Source organism: Nerophis lumbriciformis, linkage group LG12, assembly GCF_033978685.3.
Source record: "Nerophis lumbriciformis linkage group LG12, RoL_Nlum_v2.1, whole genome shotgun sequence".
Taxonomy (NCBI): domain Eukaryota; kingdom Metazoa; phylum Chordata; class Actinopteri; order Syngnathiformes; family Syngnathidae; genus Nerophis; species Nerophis lumbriciformis.
The window spans coordinates 26,231,174-26,257,567 of NC_084559.2; the positions used below are offsets into that span (position 1 = coordinate 26,231,174).

The 26,394-nt window shown below is 40.7% G+C and overlaps 2 protein-coding genes across 4 annotated transcripts in view; one reads left to right on the forward strand and one right to left on the reverse strand.

Moving 5' to 3' along the window:
• Positions 1–764: 764 nt before the first annotated feature.
• On the reverse strand, positions 765–13,325 carry vps33a (VPS33A core subunit of CORVET and HOPS complexes). Of its 2 annotated transcripts, none has more exons than XM_061986213.1 (13): positions 13,031–13,325; positions 12,735–12,800; positions 10,079–10,206; positions 9,792–9,975; positions 8,889–9,005; positions 8,637–8,811; positions 8,370–8,491; positions 5,768–5,894; positions 5,607–5,674; positions 4,969–5,106; positions 1,897–2,034; positions 1,642–1,810; positions 765–1,179 (listed from the first exon to the last, which is right to left on the reverse strand). In XM_061986213.1, the coding sequence occupies exons 1-13, from the start codon at positions 13,130–13,132 to the stop codon at positions 986–988; spliced, it is 1,728 nt and encodes a 575-aa protein (XP_061842197.1). In that variant the 5' UTR covers positions 13,133–13,325; the 3' UTR covers positions 765–985. The 2 variants fall into 2 exon arrangements, with proteins under 2 accessions (XP_061842197.1, XP_061842196.1); XM_061986212.1 differs by having other exon boundaries at positions 8,370–8,563; positions 13,031–13,322.
• Positions 13,326–14,098: 773 nt separating this feature from the next.
• Positions 14,099–26,394, forward strand: part of LOC133623168 (rabphilin-3A-like) — a 55,841-nt gene continuing 43,545 nt past the window's right edge. Inside the window, exon 1 of one of the 2 annotated variants that reach the window (XM_061986216.1) lies at positions 14,099–15,245. The gene's annotated coding sequence lies outside the window, so the exon portion shown is untranslated. The remainder of the gene's footprint in view (positions 15,246–26,394) is intronic. The other variant, XM_061986214.2, reaches the window with a different exon arrangement.

Sequence of the window (26,394 nt, forward strand, 5' to 3'; positions counted from 1 at the left end):
AAAAGAGTCAAATAAATGTAATCATAATAAAACCATTCAAAACTCAACAAGAATAACAATGAATATGTTATCAAATAAAAGCTTTGAACCACTAATTACCTTGTTGTTGTTGCTGCAGGACAGGCGCTGTTTTCACAGGGTGGGCTGGTACACTTGTAGCCGTGAAGTTGGTGGGTGCAGCCTGGAGCCTTTCAACTCCCCACAGCTGAGGAGGAGCCAAAGACAACAACCGATCACAGGGATTTTATTCCCCTGGGATTGATCTAATGGCCGTTATGGCTCCTGTGCACCTGCTCCTCAAACAAAGCTCAGATTTAATAAACAATCTATCAGGCAAATCTCACGCGTAAAAATGTTCTATGTCAAATAGAATTATTAACCTCTTGTGCTTGAAATTTAGAAAAGAACGTCTATAGATTTACCCATGAAAAATACACTGAATAGGTCCTGTCAGCAGGTAGCTTAGTGTTTATACTGTAAGACCGGGAGAAAGTATTGACTGAGGACTCAAACCCTGTTGCCGCACAGTTATTCTCTGCCGGAACATGGAGCAAATGGCCTCTTAATTCAATCAGTGCCCTGTGCTGTCAAATGATAGGCTGCTGTGGGCTGAGCTCTCCAGACGGCACAAGAGCCTTATCGGCTGATCGGTAGGCGTGCTACTGCACTAATTGCTACTTCCGAGGCCTGACAGCTGCACTCATGCCACATCATCTTTCCGAAAAGATGCACACACTACCGAATAATTCAGGGACACATATCACTTTATAATTTAGGTCTTGACATGTTTGGTCTCAGAGGAGAACAACATACACATAATGGAGGAGAGTTAATACAGGTAAATACAGTACACCAGCTGCGTAACAAGACAAATGACTTCAGTAGTGGAAACGCCAACATGGACATCAGTGATACTGATACTGCAGGAAAACAGCAATCAGTCTCTGGGCTGTTTGATGCATCCGGGTGTGAGTGCACTGTTGACTTAGAGCATCTGTGCTTCGGGTCTGTCCATGAGGGATTTGACCCAAGACGTACCATTGATGAGTTTGGTGGTGGCAATAACATACTCCATCCCGCTGTCTTCCATTTGTGAGAGGAAACGGAGGGCGGCTATTTCGGCGTAAGTCACTCCTCCTAGGAAAAACACCAGCGTTGTTCGATTCTCCCCCTGCTGGCCTGCAGGTCGATAATGACAAAATTATGTCACATGTGCATTCGGGGACTAAAATGTTTGAACACCGTCAAATGTGTGCTTTGTGGTATACAATAACATGACAGCATCAATTCAAAATACTTCTCTATTATCACCTTTGAAAATCTGTTGGAACACGAGCAAGCAGCAACAAGCCACTCAATCTAATCTCACAGTTCTAATTAACACATTTTTCCTTTAAAAAAAAAATCTCCTTATTGTAAACACCATCAATTGCAAATATGTCAGGAAGAAGAAAGGACCGGTGGTAACGTTATCTACCCCCCTCTCTTTAACACATGTTTACAAACACACACTGACAGAGGTTGTGTAGCATTGTCAACACACTGCAATCCATCCTCTCATGCGCACCAACAAAGCCTGGTTCTTATCTACAACATGCAGACAAGAGGCAGTTTGAAAACCCAATTTGTATTCTTTCGTACGTTTTTTGAGGAGTCCAGCAGGCAGCTGTTGGCGCTCCTCAAAGTGCGGACCTGGGAGCATCTTCAGCACTTCCTCGATGCTCCGCCAGCCCGGCCTGGCCAACACCTGGGTCAGTCTGATGCTCAATGGAGCATAGCCACTGTACACGTATGAGATGTCGTTGGGGTTCTAAAGGGAAAAAAGGAAAAATATTTAAAAAAAAAAAAAAGTGTGTCCCCTCACACACTGAAAGGACTAAATATCTCCATTCTTACCTGTTCGTTTGCATCCTCCATCCACAGTTTAAGGGTTTTTCTAATAGTGGGATAATTGTTCCTAGAGCTTGTTTGTGGCTTTAGAAGACCTCCTTTCTCCAGGTTGTTTAGTGTCAGGATGTGCTCATAACCGTATGTCTTTAACAAAGAACAACATTTTTAAGCAATCCATGGATGTAAGAGAGAACAAATACACTTTGGAGACGCAAATGCTTGTGTTTTTGGAGCACAAAAATCATACTTTTTCCCTCTCTGTAGATATCTTTTAACAGCCAGGTGTTATATTGTTTACTATTATGTTAAGTATAGGAGCCTAAACACAATGTATGGTATTTAAAAAAAAAAAGTTTTTATTTTGGACACAACAAATCAAAAATATGCTTCATCGTAAGAAAAATAGCATATACAATGCAAAAAAGCAACAGTAGTATTAAAATAAAATAAACATATTGTCTGAAAAGAAGCAAAACTTATAATGTCCTGCCCCAACACTCAGATAAAAGATTCTTAATCAACAATACAATAATATTCAGTATATTACTACAAGAGTCAGCCACTCATGATTAATCAAATTTAATTTGTATGAATGCATTACACTCTTAAGATATCTTTTGTTTCCTCCTCTTTGTTGTACCTATGAAAAATAGGTAAAAAAAATAAGTTATGCAATATTTGCTTATTCTGTTCAATTGGGACTATTTATATCATTTACTTCGGGAAATGTTGATAATTCATGTTTACAGTGAGGAATATGTTAACACTTTAATTCATTGCACCTAAAATGTGTATGGATATATATATTTGTAAAACATTTTATTTACAGTCGTTTTAATAGTATCGAAGAACATGTTCCGGCTTTCTGATCTACATTTCATTGCCTATGAGGCAGAAGGATCTGTGTGGTGTGCTAACATTTTTATATTTCATTTTTTTGCTACTGTCGTTTTGATTTTGAAGTAAAATGTACAAAACGAAAAGGGGCCTCTGGATAGGATTTAGGAACCTACATAGAGCTAAGCAAGATCATATTTTTTGTATTGCGAAGAAACTCTTCCTGAAAGGGGAACATTATCACCAGACCTATGTAAGCGTCAATATATACCTTGATGTTGCAAAAAAATGACCATATATTTTTTTAACCGATTTCCGAACTCTAAATGGGTGAATTTTGGCGAATTAAACGCCTTTCTATTACAACGTGATGTCACATCGGGAAGCAATCCGCCATTTTCTCAAACACATTACAAACACCTCAAATCAGTCAACACCACATCAATCGTCAAGAAGGCTCAGCAGCGGCTACACTTCCTTAGAGTCCTCGGGAAGTACAACCTGAAGCCTGACCTGCTGCTGACCTTCTACCGCTCGTCCATCGAGAGCCTGCTGACCTACTGTATTACGGTATGGTACGGCAGCTGCACTGCAGCAGACAGGGAGAGGCTGCAAAGAGTGGTCAAGACGGCTCAGAAGATCATCGGCCGCCCTCTCCCCTCTCTGACGGACATCTACACCTCCCGCTGCCTCAACAGAGCCAGTGCCATCATCAAGGACAGCACCCACCCTGGCTCTGACCTGTTCCACCTGCTGCCCTCTGGGAAGCGCTACAGGTGCATTAAAACCAAAACAAACAGGCTAAAGAACAGCTTCTTCCCCAGGGCCATAACCATCCTGAACGGACTGCTCCATTGTCCCTCATAACTGCCTTCTCTTCGGTGCAATAACCCATTCCACCAACCACCCTGTTTTTGTTTTGTTTTTTCATGTATATATTCATTTCACACCATATTCATTGCACTTCTACATTTTTTATATTTCTATATATTTGCACATTGTTTTTCTAGCATGCACACATCGCACTGTATGGAATGGCCTCAATCTCGTTACCTTGCGTAATGACAATAAAGCTGATTCTGATTCTGATTCTGATTCTGAAATCAGCTCTGTTATTTTCCGTTTTTGACTGTTTTCCGTACCTTGGAGACATCATGCCTCGTCGGTGTGTTGTCGGAGGGTGTAACAACACGAACAGGGACGGACGGATTCAAGTTGCACCAGTGGCCCAAAGATGCGAAAGTGGCAAGAAATTGGACGTTTGTTCCGCACACTTTACCGACGAAAGCTATGCTACGACAGAGATGGCAAGAATGTGTGGATATCCTGCGACACTCAAAGCAGATGCATTTCCAACGATAAAGTCAAAGAAATCTGCCGCCAGACCCCCATTGAATCTGCCGGAGTGTGTGAGCAATTCAGGGACAAAGAACCTCGGTAGCACGGCAAGCAATGGCGGCAGTTTGTTCCCGCATATGAGCGAGCTAAACCCCCTGGGTGTCTTGGCTCACACCGTCCCTTATGCCACCGAAGATGATCAAGAGAAGAATATCGACCCTAGCTTCCCTGGCCTGCTGACATGAGGGTATGTCTACAGAATATATTAATTGATGAAAATTGGGCTGTCTGCACTCTCAAAGTGCATGTTGTTGCCAAATGTATTTTATATGCTGTAAACCTAGTTCATAGTTGTTAGTTTCCTTTAATGCCAAACAAACACATACCAATCGTTGGTTAGAAGGCGATCGCCGAATTCGTCCTCGCTTTCTCCCGTGTCGCTGGCTGTCGTGTCGGTTTCGCTTGCATACGGTTCAAACCGATATGGCTCAATAGCTTCAGTTTCTTCTTCAATTTCGTTTTCGCTACCTGCCTCCACACTACAACCATCCGTTTCAATACATGCGTAATCTGTTGAATCGCTTAAGCCGCTGAAATCCGAGTCTGAATCCGAGCTAATGTCGCTATATCTTGCTGTTCTATGCGCCATGTTTGTTTGTGTTGGCATCACTATGTGACGTCACAGGAAAATGGACGGGTGTATATAACGATGGTTAAAATCAGGCACTTTGAAGCTTTTTTAAGGGATATTGCGTGATGGGTAAAATTAAAAAAAAAACTTCGAAAAATAAAATAAGCCACTGGGAACTGATTTTTAATGGTTTTAACCCTTCTGAAATTGTGATAATGTTCCCCTTGAAGTAATTAGCTTGGGACATTATAGTGGTACGAGTCACTCTTTACCTGGAGGATCTCTCTCTTGTAGTAGTCAAAGACTTTCTGTTTCAGGCCGTTGTTGCACACTGACTGCATGCACACGAGACGCAGGATCTTGATGAGAGGATCTTTTTGAGCAATGCAGTCTTCAATGTAGGTGTTCACCTGGATTATATAATAAAAAGTGGTGTGAATATCTCATTTGTCTAGCGTTGTTTTTTTAAACTTCTTGTTCTTATACAAAAGTGTAATTATAATTGTTAAAAGACAGGTTAAAGCTTCAGTTTGCAGCAGGCTCCAAATTACATTTAGTAAAAAAAAAAAGAAAAATGGCCGGCATTTGCCACCAATAGAGTTTTAAGAGAACCTATTCAATTAACACATGTCTAAATTTTTCACATTTACAAAATAAACTTTGTAAAAATTGCTCTTCGACCCAAATGGAATGATTGGTGTTCCACTTTTGAACCAGTGAGCGAGATCATACGCCCTTCCAAACACCACCCTTGCAAAGTGGCAAGCATGTAAGCCCATACACAAGGCGTACTTTGCATGTTTGAACTAGGTAGAGAGTGGGTCACAATGATGGCAGCCCCTTCAAGACAGTAGCGCCATCAAAGCGGCCACGGCTCTGTTGCAAACCGCACATTTTAAGGACTGCGTACCTTGTCCGTGTCGACTCCAGTCATGAATTCCTGCTCCACTGTTAGGTTATCAAAAAAGGCCTCGGATGCTAAAACAGACACAAAGTGCAACTCACAATTTCAACATCTTAAACTGGATGTGACAGAGTGACCATGTATACATCTAAGGATTATCAACGCACTGGTGATTTCCTTGATGAGTTCTGCGATGGACGTGTGATTGGCGAGGGAGCTGCGTGCTGCCTGCATGTGAGGCAACTGAGACACAAACTGTTTTATTTCTCCCACTGTTTTGGCATTGTGGCGCTCCTGTAAAATAAGATAATAAACATGACTGTCTGATATGTCCAAATACTGTTTTTATAAGTGGTTGTTGCTAAGAATTCCGCTGCAAAGATCTCTTCTCTTGGTGAATGCCATCATCAAACTCAATTAACCTAAATTATTTTTCTCAAGAGCTTTCCGATAAAATGCCAAAGAGATTACAATCACACCTGATCAATGAATGTCAGAAAGTGATGACGACATAGAGCCTGATTTACTAAGTTACAAACATTGTGCAGTCAACAGTATGTGCAACCTATAAAATAGCTTGTACTATCAGTGGGCATGTTCTGTGTGATCTACTAACACTGCATGTGCAATTTTAAAGTGGTGCAGACCGCCATATTTAAATGACGATTTTGTGTGTACTATACGGGACGTCACCATAGAGATACTCTCATTTACTGCACATTAATTTTTTCATGCTCCTACCTGTGGCATTTTGCGATGTTTTCAAACAAGCAGGAGACGTGCCACTTTTTAGAAGCAGTAGTGCAGTGCACCAACAATGAAACCACTTTTTTTTTTACCGCTGAAGTGCGCTCATTGGTGAGAAGCTGCTCAACCTCTGCATATTTAAAGTATTTTTTTTCGTATAAAATTTTTTAATAAAATATATTCTCTGAGAAAAAAACTAACATCATCACAAAAATACTAGAAGACACCAAAACGCATCGATTGAATTTGTTTTAATCAGCCCCTTAAGTCTTCTAGCAGCTATTAAATAATACAATTATGTTGTTCAATAGAAGGTATGTGTAAACATTTTATTTTTGATTGTCCAAAATGTTGACACACACACACAGGATGGAGGATTCTCGTATATCCATTGTATGTCTGTGCAGCGTGAGCACTGATCCTGCAGTTGTGCGTGGAACAGCCCTTTTGCACGTCGCCAAACGGTGAGTAGTGTTTATAAATCACATTGCACATGCTAAATAATTATATTTGCATCTTCACCTTCTAGTATTATAGGCGTTTTGATGATCAGCGTATATTCTCCATATTAATGAAGACACAGAGGCAAAATGAAATGCACGCCTTTTTCTGCTCTTAAACGCAATTAACTTCGCATACGTTTAGTAGATTAGCTCTGCGTGTGTTACCAGCTTTGCACGTATTTTAGTACACGCAAACCTTCAGTAAATCAGGCCCATAGTGTTTAAATGGATGTGGTAACTGCAGTACAGTATTGGCGATTTTGCACACAACAATTTTGTCCTTTGATTCTGATCCACTTTTTTTAGGCTTCATATTTGATCTGATTTAGAGTCCCGATCTGATACTTTGACAATAAATTATATAACTGAAAATATTTTATTTCAAGTAACCAAAGTTGAAAACACAATAAAACATTTTTTATAAACCTTATCTTATTAAATTTAGAATGTGGTAGTATTGTTTAAAATAATATCCGTTCCTTTTCTACCACTTATCCCTCTCGGGGGGGGGGGGGAGCTGGAGCCTATCCCAGCTGCACTCGGGCGGAAGGCAGGGTACACCCTAGACAAGTCGCCACCTAAAAGCAGAGCCAACACAGAGACAGACTCTAGAGCCAATTTAATGTTGCCAATCAGCCTATCCTCAGGTGCATGTCTTTGGAGGTCGGAGGAAGCCGGAGCCAAGCAGTCATGTGATGTACTACATTTGTGGTATTAAATACTACACACAATTCTTACCAAAATAAAAGGGTCTGGTGCACAACAACTAAACAAAAGCAAAAACTACTACTGGCTCCCATTTGAATCATTTGGGTTTTGCCCTCAAAGCCTACCTGTATCCAGAAACCTACTCTTATAGTTCCCAAACAAGAACAAAATGACCCAAACAATTATTTTGTAATAATAAAAACATGAAAAAGATAAATATCGATCTGATCAATCAATAGAACGTTTACATACTGATACTATAGGTATTAACAGTATTGACATCTGGATTTAATCAACCCTACTTTACATTGAAGAATTGTATGTTCTCATTCGTCTAGGTCATTGTCATCTCAGGGCATTCAATCGATCGCAACAAACCAAACAGTCCAGTTTCGATCACTTGAATGCTCTGAGTTTACATTGAAGCTTAAGCTGCTTGTGTTGTCCTTTTCGGTGTGTGTGTGTAGCATATTTAGACATTCCTATTCCTCCCGTGATAATAATACTTGGACGAAACTGTTTTTTTCCCAATACAATGGTGAGGATTTTTTGTCTTAGAAGCGGCGGCTAATTTGCCATAACAGAGCAAGTAAACACAGTGGCGCCGAAAAGGGGGGGTAAAGGAGACGGATTCTAGGGGCCCATGATGGAGGGGGGACCAGATAGGCCCCCAATGATGATGAAATTATAATACAGAAAAAATAATGACACTGTGTTGGGGGCCCTGTAAAGATTCTTTTCATGGGGCCCAAAATCCCTAGCGGCGCCCCTGAGTAAACATACCAGTGAGGTAAAGTAAAGCAGGACCAACCTCAAATGCAGCAGAGATAATTTTTGCCTTCTTGCTGAGTGCTGCTCCGACAGCATTAAAGTTTTTGTCCCGGATTTCAGCGTACAGCTCTTCTGCTGAATTGAGCTGCATCTTCTTAGGCTCTGTGGGCAAATCTTTACTCGTTTCGCCTTGTTTTTTCTGGGCAAACTTTTCAGGGGGCAACTTGACATTACCTGTCAGTGGAAAATGAAATAAAAGTTGTCAGTTAAATACGTTCAATAAGTACAGTTCAAATGTAATCCTGACCGTTATTTATTCCATAGGTCTCATCAATGAGACCTTCATACGTGAGTTGTGTGGCCAAAGGAGTTAGAAGGTCTACATTGCGGTCCAAGAGGAGCAGAGTGTCAAACACCGGCAGGATTTGATTTTGAATTCCAGCAAACTCCCTCTTCATCCTCAGCATCATGTTGGCAACGTGCTAACAACAACAACAACAAAAAAGCGAGTCAATACCAGTCAACATGCTGTTGGAATCTTCAACAATCCAAAACCCACCCTTGCACATTCTCCTTTCCCGTAAATCTGTGGAATGGTTCCATACAGCGCCTGTAAAGTCATGAGGCCCTTGGCTGTGTGGTAAAGGCTTGTTTGGTCATTTTCCAGGTAGCACTCCTGTGAGAGGATGCGAAACGTAATAACAATCAGATCACAGCAATACTATCTGTTGATCAAGTGCTTGTGTTAATAACAACTGTGTGCCGTGAGAATGCTTATGTGTTGCAACTGACTGCAATCTGTGACTTTACCACTAGATGTCCTTACATTCTGGTCTTTAGAATGAAATTGGAGGCTATTTTTTTGCATTTTTGCAATAATCATTAAAGGAACTGTTTAAAACTTGCTCAAAGTTACATTTTTCAAACCAAAAGATATAACAAAAACACAAGCCTAAAAGTACACATGGTTTAACAAAACAAATATCCTTAAACTTCTATATTTTTTTTACAATTACTAACTCAAAACGCACTCGGTGAGTGCAGATCTCTTGCAGGACTCGTATCCTAATAGTATAAAAGTCCTGAATCCAGACGGTGATCCGGATCAGCCCCAAAATGTAATCACTTGTTCTTTATCCCATTTCTGAAATTTACCTAAAAGGTAGATGGAAAATCCACCCAGATGTGCGACACACCAATTGATAACACGCATGCACGCACAAGTTATACCGTTAGTAGCTAAACATTGCCAAATTGTTATCATTAGCTGACAACAAACCCAACTAATGTGTATGGGGGGATTATATGGATCTTAGTTTATGTGTTCAGAACCGGAAGTGGGCTGGATATAATGATGACAAAACTGGAAAGTTAGCGCCCTCTAGGCAGACCCTTTAACACTCTTATATACACTGTATATCAATATTAATATTTTTTCCATAGATATAAAAGTTGAACATACCCTGAAGGCACTTTCATATTCCATTGACAGCAGGTCGCCGTCATAAGGAATCAGGTCCAGGATGTACTCATCAATGTTTATGAAGGAGCCAAGCACGCCCTGCTCTTTGAGCCGTTGTTCACATAAAAGGCTCCGCCGGGGCACAAAAAGAATGTGGAAGTCACGTGTCGAATGTTTATCTTCACTAAAAACACAGAAAAATAAAAGCGTTTTGATGACACAAACTTCTCAGCTGTCTTCTTCTTTTGATGTAGATTTTTGAAAAAAAAACCAAACACAATACCCACCTGAACACATTCTCAGCAATGATATCCATAAGCTCTAGTCTGGGACGAACAAAGAAGATAATGTTTTTGACATCGGCAGGGGGGAGCCGACCACTCTTGAGGGTGAACATCTTCTCCACCTCATGTTCCTGAAAATAAATAAATAAATACATGAATAAGTATTTTACTATTACATCTGGCTACATCATTAGGGACACTTCTGAGGCTATTGTATGATCCCATACCATAGCTGTATCAATGTCAATATCAGGGTTTGAATCAGGGACGTATCGATACAACTTTTTCACTTCCCATAATAACAATATTTAAGCCTTGAGTATTAGCTGATACAATATCAGCACAAATTACGGTACATACTTTAGTTATTGTATAGTATGTCGGTAGGTATGAAAAACACTAACTTTATGATTATAATTGTTTTTGGCGACATCTAGTGGTCACAATAATTCATGAAGTTAACAGGAACCACTTTTTTGGGGAATTTTGCCTATGTTCACAATCATTATGAGGGACAAGAACATAGGTCTTTTTTCTTAAGGATTTTAGAGATGATAAAAAACGCTTGCTAGATGCGGCTAATGGGAGTCACAATTGTAGCTTTCACAGCCGTCTAAAAACAACTTCAAAACCCTCCATCAATATACATATATATATATATATATATATATATATATATACACACACACACATATATGTATGTATATATATATATATATATATATATATATATATATATACACACACACATATATATACATATATATATACAGTATGTATGTATTTATGTATATTTATGTGTATATATATATACACATGCATATATATATATATACACACATATATATATATATATATATATATATATGTGTGTGTATATATATGTATGTGTGTATATATATATATATATATATACACATACATAATAGAATGCAAATTAATACAAAAACTTTTGTCTCTCATTAAGAACGACAGGCAATTTTTTTTTTTTAAAGTGCAGTTCCCGTTTAAGCTCATAACACAAGTTAACATTCTGCAGGACTTCTTGTATTGAATCTTATATCAGAGATTTTAGACGCAAGCTGATATCATCTTACCATGAACTGATTAACGTGGACCCCGACTTAAACAAGTTGAAAAACTTATTTGGGTGTTACCATTTAGTGGTCAATTGTATGGAATATGTACTGTACTGTGCAATCTACTAATAAAAGTTTCAATTAATCAATCTGATACTTGTTTTTTTGCTGATATTGGTCTGATATGCCGTATCAATATCGGATTGGGACACCCCGAGTTTGAAAATGTTGGATGCACGTTCTCTCCGTGCATGTGTGTGGACATTCTTGTTTTCTCCCATATTTCAAAAAACGTGCATCTCGTGCTAACTGGAGACTCTAAATTGTCTATGTGTGGGAATGTGAATGGTTGGTTGTGTACACGAGTCCTGTGTTTGACTGGTGACCAGTCCAGGGTGAGCCCTACCCAGTATATTGCCCGAAGTTAGTTGGGATAAGCTCCAGCTCACCTGTGATCCTAATGAGGACAAGTGTTATATAATCCATCCATCCATCCATTTTCTACCGCTTGTCCCTTTTTGAGGTCGCGGGGGGTGCTGGAGCCTATCTCAGCTGCATTCGGGCGGAAGGCGGTGTACACCCTGGACAAGTCGCCACCTGATCACAGGGCCAACACAGATAGACAGACAACATTCACACTCACATTCACACACTAGGGCCAATTTAGTGTTGCCAATCAACCTATCCCCAGGTGCATGTTTTTGGCGGTGGGAGGAGGCCCGAAGTAACCGTAGGAAACCCACTCAGTCACGGGGAGAACATGCAAACTCCACACAGAAAGATCCCGAGCCCGGGTTTGAACTCAGGACTTCTCAGGACCTACGTATTGTGAGGCACATGCACTAACCCCTGTACCACCGTGCTGCCTATGTGTATATAATATGGATGGTTTATACCACTGCATCAACAGAGTCAAATAACACTCATCATAATCACATTTCTTCATTAATGCGGACGCTTTATCGATCCGTCGTGGTGAGGAAGGAGCTGAGTCGGAAGGCAAAGCTCTCAATTTACCGGTCAATCTACGTTCCCATCCTCACCTATGGTCATGAGCTTTGGGTAATGACCGAAAGGACAAGATCACGGGTACAAGCGGCCAAAATGAGTTTCCTACGCCGGCTCTCCCTTAGAGATAGGGGGAGAAGCTCTGCCATCCGGGAGAAGCTCAAAGTAAAGCCGCTGCTTCTCCACATCGAGGGAGCCAGATGAGATGGTTCGGGCATCTGGTCAGGATGCCACCCGAACGCCTCCCTATGGAGGTGTTTAGGGCACATCCGACCGGTAGGAGGCCACGTTGGGAAGACTATGTCTCCCGGCTGGCCTGGGAACGCCTCGGGATCCCCCGGGAGGAGCTGGACGAAGTGACTGGGGAGAGGGAACTCTGGGCTTCCCTGCTTAGGCTGCTGCCCCCGCGTCCTGACCTCAGGTAAGCGGAAGAAGATGGATGGATGGATGGATAATCACATTTGAAAAGGCAGAATTTGAATACATCTAATTAAGGTTTTTAGATTTAGCCTGATGAGGAAACCAAGGAAAAGATGTAGCGATGAAGAGTGTAAAGTGTGGATTGATCTTACCTTTAATAAAGAGTATTGCGCTATTAGTCCGAAAGGTCCAGTCAGATATTCATCCCAAACTATGGCCTACAAAGAGACAAACATTGTATATTATCACCAAGACCCCCCCAAAACAAACGCATTGTAAAGTTTTAAAGTCACATATTTGTTTGAGTGAGCACAACATTATGCCAAGCTGAAAAAGAAAAGCTAACATGTCAATGCACTGTTTTAGCAGGCTCTGTTGACAGCTCCATAACGTAACGTGAGCGGCTTACACTTGAGTGTCCGGGCCTTATTTGCTACATAAACTTTACCTTGCTACCGGCACACTTGTCCAAGAACTCCCGTAGCTCCTTTCGTGCCGCTTCTCGCAAAATGTTTAAATTAACTCTCCCGTATGACAAGTGGGCGGCCATTTTTGTTTTGCAGCTACGAAACAAAATCAGGTGACTGCAGCTGCTCGTAGCTGCGTCACGTGACCTGGGCTACACAGACAGTTTAGGCTCTAAATTCAAGATTCTGTGTGTTTTAATTTGTAAAAATCCTATGTTGGCATCTGTAAATGATAATTTAAAAAAAGCAATAGCCCGAGAAACGCCTATTAACGCTGGGGTATCGATTTTAATTGGCGCATGCGTACTGGCTATCCAAACAATTAAAGAACGCTTTTATTTCTGCACGTCGCTGGGTAATTGAATATTAATGAGTAGGTAGTGATTAAAATGACACAATATGGTTGCATATCTGCTCGGGTAGCACTTAGGAGACAGATACATCCTACAATGTCCCTATTTTGAGTTGATTCTGATATCAGACTAAAACGGAAGTGTACGTCGCCTGGCATCATCTTGCTGTGGTCGGTACTCTTTTTTTGTCTATCCAAACAATTGAGAACACTTTTATTTCTGCACGTCGCTGGGTAATTGAATATTAATGACTAGGTAGGGATTAAAATGATACAATAAATGTACATATCTGCTCGGGTAGCACTTAGGAGAAAGATACATCCTACAATGTCCCTATTTTGAGTTGATTCTGATGTCAGACTAAAACGGAAGTGTACGTCGTCTGGCATCATCTTGCTGTGGTTGGTACTCTTTGTTTGTCTATCCAAACAATTGAGAACCCTTTTATTTCTGCACGTCGCTGGGTAATTGAATATTAATGACTAGGTAGGGATTAAAATGAAACAATAAATGTGCATATCTGCTCGGGTAGCACTTAGGAGACAGATACATCCTATAATGTCCCTATTTTGAGTTGATTATGATGTCAGACTAAAACGGAAGTGTACGTCGCCTGGCACCATCTTGCTGTGGTCGGTACTCTTTGTTTGTCTATCCAAACAATTGAGAACGCTTTTATTTCTGCACGTCGCTGGGTAATCGAATATTAATGACTAGGTAGGGATTAAAATGATACAATAAATGTGCATATCTGCTCGGGTAGCACTTAGGAGACAGATACACCCTATAATGTCCCTATTTTGACTTGATTCTGATGTCAGACTAAAACGGAAGTGTACGTCGCCTGGCACCATCTTGCTATCCAAACAATTAAAGAACGCTTGTATTTCTGAACGTCGCTGAGTAATTGAATATTAATGAGTAGGTAGTGATTAAAATGATACCATATATGTGCATATCTGCTCAGGTAGCACTTAGGAGACAGATACATCCTATAATGTCCCTATTTTGAGTTGATTCTGATGTCAGACTAAAACGGAAGTGTATGTCGCCTGGCACCATCTTGCTGTGGTCGGTACTCTTTGTTTGTCTGGTAGTAATGTGTGGGCATTTTGTCGAATATGGACAGTTATAGTGGCGTTGTTTAAAATAAAAGTTACAATTGTAGAGTGTTTCGGGTCACAATATATAACAAAGCAAAAACGGTCATTTTCGACATGTGGAGCGTTGTGTTTATTTCGTTAGAGGGCGCAATTCCTCTACAGTAGACTTCCTCGAGTCGCAAGGCGGTGAATTAAAGTCGTTTTCATAGACTATCGTCAGAAATATAACATTAGTTTTGGAATTGTGCCTCGACGCTCGTGTATGTATGTTTAATTTCCAAAATTGATCACGTGGTTGTTTTTGACTTAATTTCGTATTAGGTACGCGCAATATGAACATAATAAATAGGAACTAAATGGCGCGCTTTATGGGGGCCAATCTAATCCCCCCGTGGGCTGTTCCAGATACATTCGCATCAGGTGATGACTGTCCACTTAAGCAGTAGTGTTATCACTTCGCATCCAGGGGTTTCCTTCCCAGTGAATCAAGGGCTTTGCCATCCTTCACGCTGAAAAAGAAGACGGGTTCCCACGCACACACAGAAAGAGAAAGAGAGAGAGAGAGAGATCGTCCTCCAGCCACGCACTGTACTACTCCTCCGGGCTAAATATTACAAAAAAACAAAAAAAAACCTGGCTTCCGGTGACAGGCACCATGCGCATTGACTGACTCCCCAAGACCTGCACATTGTCATCCAGTCCGCAACGGAGACGCGTAGAAGCCTGGCAGCAATCCTCAGGTATGTCTCCCCCCCATCATCACTGAATATTGAAATTACGCATCCTCAACCTGAAGCCACCTTTTAGGGTCGCGGGTACACGACCGGTGACTTGAATGAACGCTTTCATTCACAAAGAGATTGGGAGGCATCTCTTTCCTTGCCTATGTTTATTGATTTGATTGGGGCAGATTGGGGCCACTTACTCTATGTCATTGGGATGAAAAATGACTATTGTGCTTGCAATCTATCATCCCTGATTGATTTATTTTGTTTTAGGGTGCAATATTGTACTGCATCATTCTTGCACGCATGCAGATGTTTCAACAGAACTGATTACCATTCATGACAGCATGTGTTGGTGATGATTATGCACTCAGTTTGAAGATCCCTTTCAAGTCAATGCACAAAAATCCCTTATAGAATTTGCATATGTTATGTTTATGCTTCTTGGTTGAAGTCATGTGAAATAGGAACATCATTTGGGAGATTGTATGGATGCATTCTCTGGGCGTTGCTGCAGGTTTTTTTTAATTTTTTTTAAGAGCGCCTCCATACAGGTTAGAAAACATCAATGAAGCCTTCGAGTTGGGATGTGGGCAGGGCACATGTGGACCCCAGGTGCCACCGTATCTGTTGTGTTGCTGCCAAACTCCATTACCTTTTTTTTTGTATGGCCAGTTAACATCTGCTAGTGTCAGTGAACATGGGAGCGTGGTTCTACCATCTCCAACTCCTCCTACAGACCTGAAACCTTTAGGGATTAAATGGGGGAGGGGAGGAACGACGGAATATTCCGTCTGAGAAACAGCTGCCTCCCCTCACATGAACACCTACGTTGGTGTATAATGCATACACCTCTTTATTTGTAGGGCCTTCCAAAGTCTTATCAGCGCAGACCTAAAATGGAGTTAAGCGAGCAAGAGCATCACGTTAACATGCAAGAGACGTGTGTTTAGTAGAAAGGGGGAAATATGGATGAAGTAGGCAGCACGGTGGAAGAGGGGTTAGTGCGTCTGCCTCACAATACGAAGGTCCTGAGTAGTCGTGAGTTCAATCCGGCTTCGGGATCTTTCCGTGTGGAGTTTGCATGTTCTTCCCGTGACTGCGTGGGTTCCCTCCGGGTACTCCTGCTTCCTCCCACCTCCAAAGACATGCACCTGGGGATAGGTTGATTGGCAACACTAAATTGGCCCTAGTGTGTGAATGTGAGTGTGAATGTTGTCTATTTGTGTTGGCCCTGCGATGAGGTGGCGACTTGTCCAGGGTGTACACCGCCTTCCGCCCGATTGTAGCTGAGATAGGCTCCAGCGCCCCCCCGCGACCCCGAAGGGAATAAGCGGTAGAAAATGGATGGATGGATGAATGAAGTAAGTGCTTTTCATGCTAGCTGCATTATTTAAAGCTGAAGGAATGAAGGGACAATAACCAAATTCCCATGCCCAACTATAGCGAAGAACCATCTAAGCTGATGCACTCTTTGCGACCAATTGACACGGTTTCCAAAAGAGAGGCCTGATTTTTGTCACACGTGTGCCGCTGTGATGATACTGGCGGACTCATACTGTGTTAAATCATTTTGATTCCTCTCACCCTGTTGTTACCATGGTCACAGATGACGAAAGGTGCATGTGTGCTTCCCCGCATCACACTCAATCTCTTGTATTTATAGAGTTCAGAGCCCAATACTGTGGTATTTGTAGGTGCTGTCTGATTTCCAACAAAGATTTTCTTGTGTTGCCCGAGCAACATTATTCTGCCATTTGCGGTCCGGCTGCAAAGGGGAGTGGCTTCACCCTGAAACATCCTCTTCAGCGCAGAGGATGGGAATCGATGCTTCTCTGAAAGTGGTGATTAGATCTGCCTAAACACTCTGGCATATTGGAAGAGACTGGAGTAATTAATGTGGCCTTTAGACCAAGTTGCCCCAAGAGAGCACGGAGTGGGAAAAGTCCAAAACTGACCTTTGTGTTCACTGGCACTGTGTCATGATTTAATCTGAAAGAAGTGAAACATGTGAAAGCACCGCACATTTTGAACTTTTTTTTGATTGATTGAGACTTTTATTAGTAGGTTGCACAGTGAAGTACATATTCCGCACAATTGACCACTAAATGGTAACACCCCAATAAGTTTTTCAACTTGTTTAAGTAGGGGTCCACTTACAGTAAATTGATTCCTGATACAGATATATACTATCATATATACTATCATCATAATACAGTCATCACACAAGATAATCATCAGGGTGTATACATTGAATTATTTACAGTATTTACAATTCGGGGTGTGGAGGGGGGTTAGGTTTGGTTGTTATCATCAGTCATCAACAATTGAGAACAGGGAAATGGATATTGAAACAGTGTAGGTCTGACTTGGTAGGATATGTACAGCAAGTAGTGGACATAGAGAGAGAGAGAGAGATCAGAAGGCATAAGAAAAATATCTGCATTTGATTGTTTACATTTGATTATTAACAACAATCCGGGGAGGGTGTTAGTTTAGGGTTGAAGTTGCCTGGAGGTGTACTTTTATTGCGGTTTTGAAGGAGGATAGAGATGCCCTTTCTTTTATACCTGTTGGGAGCGCAATCCACATTGATGTGGCATAGAAAGAGAATGAGTTAAGACCTTTGTTAGATCGGAATCTGGGTTTAACGTGGTTAGTAGAGCTCCCCCTGGTGTTGTGGTTATGGCGGTCATTTACGTTAAGGAAGTAGTTTGACATGTACTTCGGTATCAGGGAGGTGTAGCGGATTTTATAGATTTTATTTGTTGTTTACTTGTTGATACGTAGTGAATGTTAAAAGGTCCCCGTCCCTGCATTATTGACTCTTTAGTGATACCTCAACTTAATAGTGCCCCAACTTAAGAGTGTTTTGAGATAAGAGCTGTCTCTCGGTTAATTGTTGTGTTTAAAGTTGCAAGAAAAAATTTGAGGTACAAGCATCCCCGCCATTAGCTGGTTGTCACTAGACGATCGGTGCCGGAAGACACAATAGGTCTACAACAATCTACTTTTAATAAAAAATAACAACATATACAGCCAACTCATCGCCATAGCTACCAACAGTCAACTCCTGGCTCAACATTGCATCCTGTCCGAATGGAAAGGCCCCCAAATACTGAAGTATTTCCCACATATGTATCATGTCGATTCTTGGCTTGGAGCAGTGAAGAACACCTGCTGTCTTAAAACAAAAAGACAGCCTGTGTTTCCATATACATGTATTTACTTAATCATAGAAGCTTGTCAGAAATGTGGATATGGCACTTACAGTTCGCCCTTGGTCATAAACAATTTATGATGGAAGTGTGGCAGTGTAGCATAACTGCAACACACCTCGTACGTGCCTGGTTTGCCAGAGAATAAGACGTAGCAGAAATGATCTGAGATACACTTTGGCGCCTTTGCCACTATATCTAGCGAGTACAGGTACATATTAAAAGTGAAAGACAGGTGTATTTTGCGTCATGCATTTATCCGGTAATCAAATACAAGCAGTCATTAAAGTATTCACTGCGCAAGTGAGAGCAGAGATCCACCACCACAAGCCCAGGGAGTGTGCATTACCACAACGTGCAAAAAACCCCCCCAGAAGCATGCAACCCAACCTTTATCACTTTCATAAGTGATAAAAAAAAACACAGTTTGCATACACCTCTCTGTCGTTAGGCAACACTTTAAACACCATTGGTTTACTTTTTTCACCAGGAAGGCAAGGTATGGCTTGGGCGCCATTTGCTGAACACAGCTATTTCATTATGGGTCTGTAGCACATTGTAAAAATAAAATAGAGCAAAAAATGGAAAAATAGAGCAAAAAGGCATAATATCACGAGAAAAGGCTAAAATGTTGATAAAAATAACAAAACATGTGTCTTTAAATATACTTTTTAGTCGTTTAATAGCCTATTTCACTGCAAATTACTTGATGACGTCAGTCTACCACCATATTGATCAAATATAATATTGTTTGTTTTCTATACTTGAAGGTTGCATGCCATTGCTGTTCTTTTGAAAATAGCCAAATATTGGGCTATTGTTATTTTTCAGCATATTGATGAGCACTGTATTATTTATTTCCTTTATAAGGTGACCTCTTGGAAGCTGGTACTGTGCTTTGAAGTCTGTGCATAAAATTCTGCTATCGTGACGACCCTGCACATATATTTTTTGGTCGATTTCCTGAAATGTACAAACTTTAAGTTGTTTGAATGTAGAAAAATGCATAGCATATTTGTTTTATTGTAGTTGCTGTTCCCCAAAAGTCTATGCTAAATACATAAATATTTCATCCAGATGGCAGTGTTGAAGCCTTCCAGCGGGAGTTTCACTCTGTGACCCAACACTGTGTTTTCAGTCTTGAGCAGGCTTTCCCCTGACCACAGATCTGTGAAACAAATCCTCCAGGGCCTTGTATTGCCTGTTAGCTGCATTTTGAAACAAAGGGAGGGTCAAGTATCCCAAAAAAAGACCTGTGCCAGATTTGATCAGATCTCTCAAGAAGAGCAAGAGTATTGTGGCTGATGGCCTTTTATATTTTATTATTAAAATAGATTATCTCAACAGAGCAACTTGGTGACTTCTTCTTGGCAGGGAATAGATGGTGTATAGCGTTCTGACCACAGACTTTCAGAGTGCTGATTTAATGCCTATGTCTGGCAGTCCCGAGATAAGATGAGAGGAAGTTGAAGTAGCATGAGTGGCCAGTGCATCAGCAGCCGGTGCTCAAAGTCCTCCCTCTTACCTCTATAGTGTATACAGGGATGAATCACCATCATGCAAAGGAGAGCGGCAACCTACTGCAGGCCCCGACTAGAGTGCAGTTAATTGAGTGCTCCACGACTTCTCCCTGTGTGCTTCCATGGTTCTAAATTAAGGACTGGATGAAAGCTCTATCTTACATCACTTAAAAACGTGAGTCAACATTTGCTTTCCGGCTATTTTTGGCAACGATTATTAAAAAGTTGACTTAGCCGCTTTAGTTTGTTTGTTAGCTAGAAGGATGACGCAAAAAACTACTTAACCAGTGTTCCTGAATGTTTGTAGAGGGTGGAGAGGCAAAGGTAGAAACTAGTGTTGTCATATTGTGTAATTTATCATCAGTGTTGGGTTAGTTACTGAAAACCAGTAACTAGTTACAGTTACTAGTTCAGTGGTTCTTAACCTGGGTTCGGTGAGTCAGCCTCAGGGGTTCGGCGGAGCCTAAACCCGCGGAGGTCAAGACACACCCGACTCATCATGTAAATAAAAACTTCTCCCTCTCTGCGTATTATGGATACCCCCAAACAATGTTCCCTCTGATTTTCCATATGCGTGAGCAAGCGCAAAAACTCCTTGAGCATTCAGTGGAGCAACATGTGAGCGACGAGATGTGTCTGGAATCGGAGAAATTTCTGTACTCATGGAACTAAAACAAACAATTGCCATGCACTTAGATTAGCTTGCAAAGTCTCTCGACGGATATTTCCCTACAAGAGAGTCATATCCGGCGTGGGTGAGACAGCCGTTCACGTTTTCTGTTGAGAAAGCAAATGTCAATGATGAATACCTCGACCAAATCATTGAAATTCAGCAGAGCCAGGTTCAACAGAAACTCTTCAGAACAACAGTTTGGTGTCAACAAATGGAAAAGTACAGTATCCAGTTATTAGTTACGCCCTGGAATTTTTTATACCATTTGTTACAACATATCTTTGCGAGCAATCCTTTTCGAGGATGCTGGACATAAAAACGATGAAAAGGAACAGACTCTGCTGTGAAAATTACATGAGTGGCATTTGCCAATGTGAAGCCACGCATATCTGAACTGGTCTCTCAAAGGCAACAGCAGAAGTCACACTGATTTGCAGGTGTGTATTTTGTTGTGAGTTCATGCACTGTGTTTGTTTTGTTCTTTGAACAATGTGATGTTCATGCACGGTACATTTTGTGCACCAGTAAAAAAACATATACGGTAACTTTGTCTTGAATTTGAAAAAAAAAACATTTTATTTTTCACTAAAGAAGGGTTCGGTGAATGCGCATATGAAACTGGTGGGGTTTGGTTCCTCCAACAAGGTTAAGAACCACTGTACTAGTTACTTTATTTCAAAAGTAGCTCAGTTACTTACACCAAAAGGTAATGCGTTACTGTGAAAAGTAACTATTTAGTTACTTCTTTTTTTCTTTTTCTTTTTTAAGGCTCCCATTAATGCCCTTTTAGCCTTCATTTCAGTACTGTTTTAGCACTGGAGAATTATACAATCTGTTGATCAACTTGACATGCATTTGCATCATTGAACTCTGCTAAGCAATGTGGTCTACATACAACGCACAAAGACAAAGATATGTTTCAAAGGGCCAATTTATTTCAGGCCAGAACAAATTGACAAAACTATTTTAAATAGCTGCAACATAACATACATAAGTAACAAACAGCATAATAAAAACATGTCACTACATGTCACAACATAGCTGTAAACCTGGCTTCACCCAAGGAAGGCACACATGACATGCACAAAACCAGGCATTTGTCTCTCTCAATGAATTCTGAAATAAAATCATGTCTTCAGGAGATCAACACTGTACTGAAGCCCAGAACACTACACATTTCCCCACTTTTAAGTTTAGAGATAAGGAAAGATTGGCCTGGCCCACAAGGATACCTCTTTATGTTTGTGAACTTTATAGTCTATACATTTAGAGTGATGTGATAATCAAACACTCTAGAAGTCTAGAATGAAAGAACAACAGTATATAAGAGAATTCACAGAGTGTGTACCTTCAGTGCTGAATGATGAGCAGAGGCAGAGTTTGGAGTGTTTTCTTTAGCTCGCTTTCCATGTTTATGTCCTCACCGTCCAGGTACTTGGAAAATGTTTCCGTGCCATTTGCTGTTTTGACGTATCATGCTAATTAGCTGCCCGAAAAGCGGGTGACTCCACTGTAGAAATAACCTGCATGTCTTCTACCACATATGCTGCAATGGCTCTATCAATGTTTTCCTGGCTAGCAGGCCCTCCGTTAAAATCCTTAGGTGATGGTGGAGGTGAAGTGGCATCGGAGTCTGTGTCTCTCTTTATTAGCTTCGTCAAAGCATGTTGCTTTTGTAGCCGTTTCAGCAGATTTAAATTGCTGTTTTGGGCAGTAGAAGGATCTTTGATCCAAGACACAACTTACATTTAACTAAAATGTTATTTTCTTTGTGCTTGACAAAAGAAAAGTAGTGAGAATATCTCCATGTTAAGATACTCGACTTGATGTCTTGTTAGTAAATACAGACCCCCCCCAACCCCCATAAATAAAAAAAAAAAACGAAAGATTTTGTGGTGCTAAAAAATATCAATGTAATCATAGTAGTATCAACGAGGTATGCGATTGTACTTGGTATCATTACAGTGGATGTTAGGTGTAGATCCACCAATGGTGTTTGTTTATATTGTAGCGTCCCGGAAGAGTTGGTGCAGGGAATTCTGGGAATTTGTTTTGTAGTGTTTATGTTGTGTTGCGGTGCAAATGGTCTCCCAAAATGTGTTTGTCATTGTTGTTTAGTGTGGTTTCACTATATGGCACATGTTTATGACAGTGTTGGCGTTGTTCATACAGCCACCCTTAGCGTGACATGTATGGTTGTTGACTAAGTATGGCCATCATTCACATGTGTGTAGTGTGTTTAAAGTCAAGATGATCATCTTAGTAACTTTTGATCGGACGTAATTAAATCTTGCCTTGACTCTGGTAGCTACAGACCAGTTGTTACGCATTCAATGTTATGAATCCGAGGTGCTAAGGTGTGTAGTAAAGCATGTATAGCTATCACTCATTCTACAGGGATGATACTTGTAATAAATGTACTCTCCTAGTCGCCATGGAGACAAGGATTAGTGATTTAGACGTAGTTACAACACTGCTGACTGCGGATAGATATCAGCCGCTAGCTAGTTAGCCAACATCCTTGTCTGCATGACACGACGTGACGACAGGTGGGGGACCGGTACATTTTAGCGGCGATATAGTACTGAATATGATTCATTAGTATCGCGGTACTATACTAATACCGGTATACCGTACAACCCTAGTAGAAACCTTTAAGTTTTTGTGCTGATTGTAAAATAGTACAATATGTCTGTGGAGGTTTCCCTCCTGGGGGTTCTTCAGACCACCAAGCACCGACATGAGAGTCCGTTTCAGGGTTACAATAGTGTTTTATTTTGACGACATGTCCCAGGTTGCTTTTCAGCTATTGTGTTTTATTTTCTTTCTCTCTCGCTCTCGCTCTCATGCCAGCTCCCCTCCAGCTCCAACCCCGTCTCTCCTCCTGGCTGCTGCTTATAACAGAGCGACAGGTGATTAGATAACAAGGCCCAGGTGGGCCATCTATTCACCTGTTGCTGATTTCGAGGCCGGTCCTGGCACACCCCGCTTCGCTGCAGGCCCGCAGGCCACGCCCCCCTCCACAATGTCCTATGTCTGCCGCTTGCGGCCTATCCCAGCTGGCTTCAGGTAAAAGTGGACTACACCCTTGACGGGTGGTCAGTCAATCAAATGGCACATATAGACAGCCTGCATGGATTTGTGTCAATCACAAGATCATCAGTAACCCAAGAAGAAGCATTTTTCATCACATTCATGCAAAGGGGACCTATGACGATTCTAATCTGCATTTAAACGGGAACTGCACTTTTTTTGGGGGGGGGGGGGGGGGGGGGATTGTGCCTATTATTCACAATCTTTATGTGAGACAGGTACACAAATGTTTTTCTTTTCTATGCATTCTAACTAGTAAAATAAATGTGGTCAAAACTTACAATAGAGCCTATGGGAGTCTCTCTATTCTGCGTATAAAGGGCTTAAAACATCCAAACACACCATCAAGGTTTTACACGCTGTAAGTATATACTGTATGTAATATAGTAACAGGCACATTCATAATATGTAATATTTACATATTTTGCTCATTTTAAGCATACGGCAGCGCATTAATTTCCCAAACGCATCACAACATTCACTTTTTCCTTCAATAACATCACTGATTATTAGTCACTGCAGACCTCATTAGAGACAACACACATAAAAAAATAAAAAATAAAAAAATCACTTACTGTACAATGTCTGCTCTCACTGGGATGCCAACAGATAGGATGTTGATATATTCCCGTGTAGATGAAGAGTAACTCATAATACTCGCAAAGAAAACAAGGGGTTGAACAAAGCGTCTTTTCGTGTCTTTCTCGCCATTTTCGGGTCTGAATTGGATGCCAAAGTTGACTTTTTTGTGGTTCCTTTTAATTTTTAAAAGTATCAAAATACATTTTGGTACCGGTGCCGGTCTCAAAATATTGGTATCAGGACAACCCTAGTCCACAATCACACATTATAACCCATTTTTTGAGGCAGTTTGCGTGGGGAGGTTTTCCCAGATTGCAAATCAAACCCTCCATGCCCCGCCCACTCCAAAGGTATCAGAAATAATCTTTTGAAAATTTACAGTGTTCAGAGTTAAGCTTAGATTGCCAATATACCTGTGGTGGTGAGTGTGTGGCTCGGGGCATGGTCAATACTACATCATTATATAATTGGCATATTATGCGATGTTGTATGATATATTTTCTTTAAAAAGACTAAACAAATTAAAAAAATATGTACTTTTTCTTTATATTATTTTGCTCTATTTTTCAGTTGTTGGTGCTACAATGTATTTTTTTTCAAGTTTCAAAAGACTTCTCCAATCCTTTCAGTGAGTTTTTCTTTATTAAAAACACCTAGCAACAAATCTAGCATATTTTTCTGGTGTTACTGGAGACTGTACTCGCGTTTAGAGACTCTTTACTTCTGTTGCTCCATGTCCACGACAAAGAGTGAGAGCTGCAGCAAGCTTCAAAGACGTCACACTTGCTTCGCAATGCTGCTCTTTAATATTTGCACATTGCACATTTTGTAGAGCACTGTCCGTGGGTATATCTCAGATATATTAGAACAGTGGTTTTTAACTATAGGGGCCCAATGTTGGGCCGCGAGCTCACCCTAGAGGGCCGCAAAAAATATCTGTTTCTCAGCTGTGGTTCGTATAGGCTGCAGCGGTACTCTGTTGTAATACACTTTTCCACCACTTGTGACAGTATTAAACAGAAGAAGTCTGGAGTTAAAGTGCAAAAAATATGACTAAATTCTTGAAGCTGTATTTTTATTTGCTCTTATATGTTGGCAGTTTAAACAACAACAACAACATTAATATCATTATGATTAATTTAGTTAGAATTTATTTTAGCACTACGGGATTGTATTTAAATACATTTTTCATCGAGTCCCTTCTTTTGGTTTAATGGTTCATTGATTTATATAATTTGACAAAGTTTATCCTGTTAAACTGTAAGTAGGTTAGATATATTTTTTAAATACAATTAAAATCAAGCGTAACATTGCTAATTCAGTGTTAATATTTGAGTGGGCCTCAGGGCCCTCTGTAGTGAAAAAGTTCGGCCCCGTGGTCAAAAATGTTGAGAACCCCTTTACTAAAGTACGTCCACATAGCAGACATGCTGTGTCCGCTTCAGACAATCCCGTGCGTTTTGCTTACGTTATCACAACGTCCTGTTTTGGCAGTGCTGTTTCAGTGATCAAAGTCTTTTTTTGGCGACCAAATTTTCGGTGCGCATATATATATATATATATATATATATATATATATATATAATATCTATGACACAATGGCTTCTGTTTTGTTTAATCAGCCGTTTTACCGCCGTGTTACGGACACTGTTTGGAAACAATTTAGGTAAGAAAATACACATTTACAAAATCTTACAAAATCGGAATGCATCTTCGGCTTATAGTCCGTGTAAAAAATATTTGTTTCTTGTAAAATTTGGTGAGTGCGGCTTAAAAACCGGTGAGCTTTATAGCCCAAAAAATATGGTATTGTTTCAATCAATGCTCAATAAGTTACACTGACGAACATCACATGTTTTAATGTTGCCCGATTCAAAGTGTTCGAAAAGGAATTTGAAGAAGCTCATTGTAAAGCCAGGTGTGTCTTTATCAAGGTTTCCTAATTGGTGCTGATACAAAATTTGGACTTGGGCCTTATTGCGAGGCTTTGCATGTTCTTTCTGTCCTTGCAAATTTTTACTCCAGGGATATTCAACTAAATTGTTTTGGGAGCCACATTTCCCTTCAGCTAAAATGTG

Excerpts from the sequence above, each read along its gene's own strand:
- vps33a (XM_061986212.1), bottom strand. The coding sequence starts at position 13,132 with ATGGCCGCCCACTTGTCATACGGGAGAGTTAATTTAAACATTTTGCGA. Across the intron at positions 8,812-8,888 it reads GGAAAGGAGAATGTGCAAGG|CACGTTGCCAACATGATGCT; the intron begins GTGGGTTTTGGA and ends TGTTGTTGTTAG. Across the intron at positions 2,035-4,968 it reads ACAAGAGAGAGATCCTCCAG|ACATACGGTTATGAGCACAT; the intron begins GTAAAGAGTGAC and ends TCTTTGTTAAAG.